We start from the raw sequence: 9,220 nt of genomic DNA on the forward strand, positions 1-9,220 counted from the left end.
AAGGGGTTCAAGATATCGCATCGGATGAGCAATCGATATGATAGGTCCCAAAAGTCCATTTTCAGCGGAGCACTTCTAGATTCATCGTATTGGTCGAGTGCATGCAAAACGCAAACAACAATATTGGATTCGCTCTAATTTGAGGAAATGTATGTTCGCAGCGGAGCGGTAACAGAAACTTCCGTACTTCATCACCGACAGTATCGTTATTTGGTTGTTTGATCAGGTCTTCTGGATGGACGCCCTACCATGTTCTGGTTATTGCATACGGAAAAAATTGATCCTTTGTTGGCTTTCCTGTTTCAGATACATAATATGACATATGACCCAGGTACTTTTAAAGTCAACCCAGACCCCGAGATATATGAAAGTTAAAACCTGAGTAATAGTTTGACCCATTAATTGAAGCTGTAGTCGCCAGTTCATGCTTTCTTGAAAATAAAACTAGCTCAGTTTTCTCGGTGGAGAATTCGATATCCAGCTGGAGGGCCCAAGCATATAAATTGTCTAAGGTATCTTGCCATGGTTGTAAAGAACGGTGTTAAGACATGAGCCCAAGAAAAGACCCATGTAGCTCATTCGTGCTGTCGATATACCACCATGCGAAGAGTGTATGTATTTTTCAGACAAGTTTAGCAAAAAGTTGTTTAGAGTCTGTGAAAGACTCTGCTGGTGCAGCTTCTCAAAAAGAATTTTGTTAGAAACTAAATCAAAAACCCCCTTAATATCCAAGAAAACTGATGCCATCTGATCTTTGCTAGCATAGGCCATTTGAATTTCTGCTAAGAGCAACGCAAGACAATCTCACTTTGCCTTTGCGAAAGCCAAATGGTGTGTTTGACAGGAAGCTATTTATTTCGACCCAATTGTCGAGGCGAAACAAGATCATTTTCTCGAACAACTTCGGGATACAGAACAACATTGCAATCGGTCGATACGAGTTGTGGTAGGAAACTGGCTTTCCTGGTTTTTGGATGGTGATGTCCTTCACTTCCTCCAATCATTAGGACCATTGCTACCCTCAAGAAAATTATTAAATAAATTCAACATGCAGAGTCTGGCAGATTCTTCATCAAGTTAAATTTGATTCTGTCTGACGTTCGCGTTATCGAGATGGGACGGGGCGCGGTAGATTTTCTGTGCCGGGGCGGAATCTGTACAAACCTTCCTGGCGAAATTGAATATCCAACAGTTTGAATATTCCACGCTCTCTTTAGTACTGTTTCGGTTGCATAAGCGACGCGCCATGCCCCAAAGAGTGCTCATCGATGTTTCTCTCGTTAACCCGACAATGAACCGGCGCCAGTAGCTACGATTCTTGGCTTTCATCTAACTTTTCATTCGCGTTTCTAACATCACGTCCTGTCAATAGCTAGCGGGTAGCCCGTCACCCTGAAAGGTCTTATACGGCGGTGGTCTTCTCCGCGTACATGTTTAAGCACTCTTTGTCCCACCATGGGTTGGGTGGACGCCCGCGAGAGTTCGCGTCTGAGACACGTTTAGTCTGAGTTTGAATTGCGGCATCGAGAATCAAGCCAGCCAGAAACCCGTACCCTTCCTCCGGAGGAAGCTCTAGAGTTGACTCAATTTTGTCGGCTATATTGTATAGGTCGAAGCAATGCTAAGGTTGTTGCCTTTAGTTCTGGTTTGGCAAATGACAACTTTAATGCCCGCGGTAGAAGAGGGTCGATTCTATTGGAAGAATAGCACTTTTTGATCCCCGAAAGTACTCCTCCCCAAGAGCGAATAATATGAAAATCGTGGATATTCAGGTCTATTTATGGAGTAAGCCATATTTCGCATAATGCAAATGCATCGTATTTCAAATTTTGTTATCAAAATTTTTTATGAACCGATTTTCGGGATAATGCTTCTGCAATTCCACTGTAGAACAGTGATCAGATCCGTGACCTCGTCCGATGAATTACAAATCGAAGGATACAATCGCTGAAAAGAGGGGGCATCTCGCAGTAAACTGCATCAAAAATGTTTTTACTACGGGGAGAATGCTGATCAGAAATATTTATTACTCTCCACTAGGGCATTGCAAATATCTTTTTATTAATTTTCGAAGGCCCCCCTCTTATTTTGTGACAAATGTCAAAGTAAAGTGTTCGGCACACACGCTATTTTGTAAATATTTCTACTAGACTTAAAACTACTGTGAAATCACTGAACTACAATTAGAAACTAAAGTAAAACTATATTTTGTATACGTTAAAATAGTAACGCTACCCTTGGACTAGAAATGATTATGCCAAATACTCAGCCTGTGTAATTTGAAACGAGCACTACTATACATACACTCCGCTGTGTAGCAGTAGGTAGAAAATATTTGGAGAGAGAGAGAGAGGAATGAAACTATCGTCGCGATCACAGCTGATCACGGCTAATACTATGTATATAAAGTCAGTTGAAAATAGATCTGGTGAAGGAAGGTTGTTCGTTTTCGTTCTCGGTGTGATTTAAAAGAAAGCCGTCGGTAATTTTGCCTAAGTCAGCAGGCAGTAAATTTTACAAGTCCCCAGCGGGTTGGTGGACTTAGTGTTTCGGTTCGTTTTGTGATACGGTGAGCCATAGTGAGATTTTGGCTAAGTCCCCAAGCGAAGGGCGGACTTTAGTTTGCAGTGCGCGATGCAAACATTTTATTAAGTTCCCCCAGTGTTCGGTGGAATTGCGATCCCGTGCCCTTTTCTGTGCGCACTTTCGGTGCTAGTTTATTAACTAGAAGTAAGTCCTTCGGTGACCGGCAAAAGTTCGTGCTCGAACATTTTGGTCCTTCGAGCCGGATAGAAGGCAATTCAAACCGCAAGTGCGTTGTGCGGTAGTGAACAAATCGCGGAAAAGGTACCGCTTGGGCAAAGTGTAGCCATTGCGTGGCTGAAAAAGATCGCCATCGCGTTTGCGAATTGGCGGGTGCGCCGTAGTGAAAGCGGATTTTTCGGGCAAACGCGATCGCGCGGTAATATAAATATTCGCGCAAAGGTAAAGGCGCAAGTGAAAGGGCCGAAATACGACGGCTAGTGTTTTTCGATTGTGTGGTGGAAGATTTTCGCGCTACCGCAATTACTGTCGCGTGTGAAGCGCTTGGACTGTGGCCATTTTTCAAGCCATCGAGTGGGCCATTGTGACTGGTGGCTATTCAACGGATCGGGAGGTAGTTGACCTCCGATAGCCGCGTCTACAGAGCCATTTTGGACGCTGAGTGAGCGTCGCTTGGGAAGCTGTTGTTGTCAGTGAAGGTATTGCTGATAAATGTCACTGCCTGGTCATTGAGCAACACTTCTGATTCCGGACTGGAATCCCCGGTGAGTCAATTCCAATTTTCCGCCACACGTGGCTTGCAGTAGCATTTGTTTTTAGTTTTAAGAAAGTGGGTGACCTTCAGTCATTGTGGCAATCGGTGGACGGTCCGCGAATCGAGTGGAAAATCGTTTCGCGCCCTCGATTTGCGATACCGCGTAGAAGTGGGTTAGTTCGCGACGGGAAGGAGCAATCGTTCGATTAAAAAACTGCTCACTTCCGTTCGAATTTCGCGATCGCGTCGGGAAGGATTTAATCGTTTCGAGTGTGTTTTGTCCTCGTTCGGTTCGGTTTCGCGTAGAAACGGTTAGTTCGCGTCGGGAAGGAGTCCGTTATCGATTTAACTGCCGTTTCCGTTCGTAGTGCGTCGTGATGCCACCCAAAGAGGAGAAAGTGTTGGGAGACCGGCTTGTCCAGCGCAATGGATTGCTGGCAATTCGTGATGCTTTGGAGAAGTTTATCATTCGGTACGATCCTGCACGTGATGCTTTTCAGTTGAGTGTTCGTATAGAGTCGCTGGATAGGGCTTATGCGCAGTTCATGGAGGCGCAGGATGCAATTGAAAGACTGGACAAGGAGGAGTTTCTGGCATCACACCTGGCGGAACGTGTCGATTTCGAGCAGCGATACTGCGCAGCGAAAGGCTTTCTACTCTCCAAGGTTCCTGTAGAAGCGAACAACTCAGCTTTGAACACATCCATGATGGCAAATCAACACACTTTCTCGACAGGATTCCACCTCCGTCTTCCAAAGATCGACCTACCGAGATTTGATGGCGATTTCTCACGTTGGTTGTCATTTCGAGATACCTTTACGTCCATGGTTCATTCCAATGGGGACATACCAACGGTCGCCAAGCTTCAGTACCTTCTACAATCGCTTGAAGGGGACGCAAAGAAGCCGTTCGAATCAGTTGACGTCGAAGCTGACAACTATGCGTCAACATGGGACGCCCTACACAAGAGGTACGACAATCGCCGTTTTCTCAAACGTCAGCTGTTTAGGACACTCTACGAGCTGCCAGCGGTCAAGCAAGAATCTGCTAAGCGCATCCACAGTCTGGTCGACGATTTTCAGCGCCATGTACGGGCGTTGGCGAAATTGGATGAACCTGTGGAGCATTGGGATACGCCGCTGGTGAACATGCTGTCGTATAAGCTGGACCAATCCACATTGCGAGCATGGGAGGAGAAAACGAGCAGCCAGGACGATGTCAAGTACGAGGAACTGGTTGAGTTCCTGTACCAGCGGGTGCGCGTCCTCAATTCTGTCGGGCCAGATACGCAGCAACCGGCACCTCCAAAGGTGGCCGGCCCCCCGAGTTGGAAGGGCACGAAGGTGAAGTTCGCAGCTAACGCAGCTGCTACGCCCAACCAAGATTCTCCATGTCAGTTAGCATGTTCAGACAGCCACTCCCTCCGCAACTGCCCAGTGTTCCTAGGAAAGGATGTCCGCCAGCGCCGAGAGCTGGTTTCGCAAAAACGGTTGTGTTGGAACTGTCTGAGCTTCGGTCACCCAGCCAGGAAGTGTGTATCGAAGTATACGTGTCGTACGTGCCACGAAAGACATCATTCCCTGTTACACGATTCCTCTCCATCCAGGGTGTCGTCGAGTCCTGCCATTACGGGATCATCACAACAATCTCCACCGGTTCAACAGCCGCATTCGTCCAGTTCGGGTTCTGCTCCACCGCAGGTCAGCATGGCGGTCCAAACCGCATGCAGTATGGTTCTACTGGAAACGGTTGTTCTCAACGTTGTTGATGATCATGGCAGGGAATACAAGGCTCGTGCTCTACTCGACTCGGCGTCAATGTTCAATTTCATCTCCGGTCAGTTAGCGAAGGTTCTCCTCAGCCGTCGCACCAAGGTGGACATTTCGGTCGCAGGAATCGGTCTCTCAACGCAAAGGGTGAAAAATGCCATCACCGCCTCCATTGAATCGAGAACTCAGCCATTCTCCACTAAGCTCGAGTTTCTCATTCTGAAGCAGCCATCCGCAGAGCTGCCGACCATGCTGGTCGATACGTCGGCGTGGAAATTCCCGCAGGTTGGATTAGCAGATCCACAGTTCCACGTCCCAGGAAGGATTGACCTCGTCATCGGAAGTGAGGCCTTCTGGGAACTTCACACCGGTAGGAAGATCTCGCTCGGTAACGGTCTTCCGTGGGTAGTCGAAACACCATTCGGATGGGCGGTCTCTGGTTCCGCGTCCAATGGATCTACCTGCATTCCCCGGATCTGCAATCTCTCCATTACCAATGAAGATTTGGAAGCCGCACTTCAGAAGTTTTGGGAGTTAGAAGCGATTTCCACTGGGCCTGCACACTCACCCGAAGAAAATCGCTGTGAAGAGTTATACTCCAGTACAGTCAAGCGTGATTCGACTGGAAGGTACGTCGTACGTCTTCCTCACAACGAAGATCCAGAAGTCTTCCTGGGGGCCTCTAGAGCCATCGCAGAACGCCGTTTTTACAGTCTGGAGCGCCGTTTGCAACGAGATCCTGCAATCAAGGAATCGTATCATCGTTTCATGGACGAGTACCTACAGCTCGGTCACATGAGAAGGCTTGACGAGCCTGTAGATGACGTGAAGTCTCACTGTTATCTCCCACATCATCCCGTGTTCAAGGAGTCGAGCACTACTACGAAAGTTAGGGTCGTTTTCGACGCGTCCTGCAAGACGGCGTCAGGATATTCGCTGAACGACACGCTGTTGGTCGGACCCGTAGTTCAGCAAGATCTACTCTCCATCGTGATGAGATTTCGGACACATCACGTCGCTCTGGTTGCGGACATCGAGAAGATGTACCGGCAAGTATTCGTGCATCCTGAAGATCAGCCGTTTCAGCGAATTCTTTGGCGCACGGGCCCTGATGAACCCATCGCTACGTACGAACTGCAGACAGTAACGTACGGAACAGCGAGCGCTCCGTACCTAGCAACGCGTACTCTGCAGCAGATTGCACAGGATACCAAGCAGTCGTATCCAATCGCGAGTGGACCAGTTACGGAAGACTTCTACGTCGACGATTTTCTTTCTGGGGCGCCGGACGTAGAATCCGCCATCAAGCTGCGTCGTGAGGCATCGGCAATGCTAGCTTCCGCTGGATTACCGCTCAAGAAATGGGCATCGAATTCTCCTGAAGTTCTTGGGGATGTACCACCTGATGATGTGGCAATTCAGCCGTTCCACAATCTTCAGGATGACCAGGCCGTCTCCACGCTCGGCCTCATTTGGGAACCAAAGTTGGACATACTCCGGTTCAAGGTTCAGTTGCCGTTAGCCGCATCCGTACTGACGAAACGCAAGGTGATGTCGTACATCGCCCAAATCTTCGACCCTCTTGGACTCGTGGGTCCAACGATCACCAAGGCCAAACTCTTCATGCAGCGACTTTGGGCTCTGAAGCAGAATGGCGAAGCATGTGAATGGGACACGCCGCTCCCGTTTACACTCCAAGAAGAATGGAAACTGTTCCATAACACACTACACCTGTTGAGTGAAGTTCGCGTACCCCGCTTCATTTCGATGCCCGACGCCGTCAGCATCCAGCTTCACTTCTTCTGCGATGCGTCTGAGCGCGCATATGGGACATGCTGTTACGTCCGAACCGAAGCACACGGCACAGTTTCGGTCCAGTTGTTGGCGTCCAAGTCCAAGGTAGCTCCGCTTTCTACTCGCCAGACAATCGCCAGACTGGAACTCTGCGCCGCACATTTGTCGACCCAGCTGTACAAGAAGCTGAACGCGACGCTGAAGCTTCCTGCGACTGTTCATTTCTGGACAGATTCCACTACTGTCCTCCAATGGCTTCGCGGGAACCCGAGTCGTTGGAAGACTTTCGTCGCAAACCGAGTCTCGCAGATACAGCTTTCAACCGATCTCAACCGCTGGAAGCATGTTCCTGGAGTCGACAATCCTGCTGACGACATTTCCCGAGGATTGAGTCCTACTGATCTCCTCAACCGTTCACGATGGTGGACTGGGACACAGTGGCTAGCAAGGTGTCCGGATTTTTGGCCAAATCCAACGTTACCCGCAGCAGAAACTCCAGAAGTGTCCGCCGAAGGACGCAAGATACCACTAGTTGCCATGACCACGACACAACTGAGTTTCGCTCGCTACTCCAACTTCTCCAAGCTGCGCCGAGTGACAGCGTTCATTCAGCGTTATCTGCACGTGCTTCGTGAACGAGCCTCGCAACGTCGTTCGGAAAAGGAGAAGTACAAGCCACTCGTCATCCCGAACATTAACCCGCACCCAGTCCATCCGCTTACCGCACAAGAACTCCAACACGCCGAACTTACGCTCTGTCATCTCGCGCAGGGTGAACTTTTCGCTGAGGAGATTTCCGATCTCGCTAGTGGCGAACGTGTCGCAAGATCTTCCACGCTGAAGTGGTTGAACCCGTTCGTCGATCCCGAAGGCACCGTACGTGTCGGTGGCCGGCTTCGCAATGCCGCGCTGACCGATGCAAAGAAACACCCGATCGTTCTCTCTGCCAAGCATCCGCTCGCTGTTCTGTTGGCTAGTTTTTATCATTTGAAGCTACTGCACGCAGGCCCCCAACTCCTGCTAGCCACTCTCCGCCAGAAGTTTTGGATTCTGGGCGGCAGAAATCTTGTGAAATCCGTCTTTCACCGTTGCCACACTTGCTTCCGTAGCAAGCCCACACTAGTCCAGCAGAGCACAGCAGATCTTCCGGCATCGAGAGTATCTCCAACCCGACCGTTTTCCGTCTGCGGAGTCGACTATTGCGGACCGTTCTATTTGAAGTCCGCTGTCCGCAACCGTGGCCCAACGAAGGTGTACGTGGCCATATTCGTCTGCTTCTCTACGAAGGCAGTTCACATCGAGCTAGTGAGCGACCTGTCTACTCCAGCGTTCCTAGCTGCACTCCGTCGTCTGGTCGCCCGCAGAGGAAAGGTGGTAGAGTTGCACTCTGACAACGCTACTGCTTTCAAAGGTGCATCGAATGCACTGAACCGCATCTACCGCATGCTGAAGGTCGATGAGTCTGATCGGAATCAGATCTTCGACTGGTGCTCCGACAACGAAATTCGCTGGAAATTCATCCCACCTCGAGCACCACACTTTGGCGGTCTTTGGGAGGCTGCAGTGAAGTCAGCGAAGACACACCTGTTGAAGGCAATCGGCAACGTGAACGTTGCGTACGAGGACATGCTCACACTGCTGGCGCAGATAGAGATGTGCCTCAATTCTCGTCCGCTGACTCCAATGCCGGACGATCCGTCCGATCTCGAGGTCCTTACGCCAGGACATTTTCTCGTCGGGAGCAATCTCCAAGCTGTTCCGGAAGCTGATCTGAAGGAGACTCCTGACAACCGCTTGGACCACTGGGAATTAACTCAAAAACGGTTCCAAACTATTTGGTCTCGCTGGTACCCGGAATACCTGCAACAGCTGCAGTCTCGTGCTACGAAAGGCTGCAACCCGCCTGTCTCCGTCGACGTTGGCAGAGTCGTCATCGTGAAGGAAGACAACATCCCGCCAACCAATTGGCCTCTCGGCCAAATCATCAAATGTCATCCCGGAGCCGATGGCATCGTTCGTGTGGTCACTCTACGAACCGCTGCAGCCAAGGAGGTTGTGCGTCCTGTGGCCAGAATCGCTCTACTACCGACACCACCAACTCAACGAGCCGACTGAGAGTTGTCATCCTGGTAGAGCAACCCGGACGGGGAGAAATTGCTCGATGCGCACCTGCGCATTGCACAGGTAATTGCAATTCCAATCCCCTAACCCCAATCGTTCGATCTACCTGGTCTTTTCTTATTTCTCGGTCGATGGCGATGAACTACTCCAAGGGCAATGGTTGCCAGTCACTGGATTTGTGGTGGACATTATACACGAGCAACTCAGCTATCACATTCCCGAGTAACATCTGCTATCC

General features: G+C 49.8%; 1 protein-coding gene across 1 annotated transcript; it reads left to right on the forward strand.

Annotated features, from left to right (window-relative positions):
- Positions 1–3,675: 3,675 nt before the first annotated feature.
- LOC131679985 (uncharacterized) lies at positions 3,676–8,976 on the forward strand. The gene has a single exon (XM_058960726.1). The coding sequence runs from the start codon at positions 3,676–3,678 to the stop codon at positions 8,974–8,976; it is 5,301 nt and encodes a 1,766-aa protein (XP_058816709.1).
- The last annotated feature ends 244 nt before the right edge of the window (positions 8,977–9,220 follow it).

This window comes from Topomyia yanbarensis, chromosome 2, assembly GCF_030247195.1.
Source record: "Topomyia yanbarensis strain Yona2022 chromosome 2, ASM3024719v1, whole genome shotgun sequence".
NCBI lineage: Eukaryota > Metazoa > Arthropoda > Insecta > Diptera > Culicidae > Topomyia > Topomyia yanbarensis.

Coding starts and splice junctions, on each gene's coding strand:
- LOC131679985 (XM_058960726.1), top strand. CDS start 3,676: ATGCCACCCAAAGAGGAGAAAGTGTTGGGAGACCGGCTTGTCCAGCGC.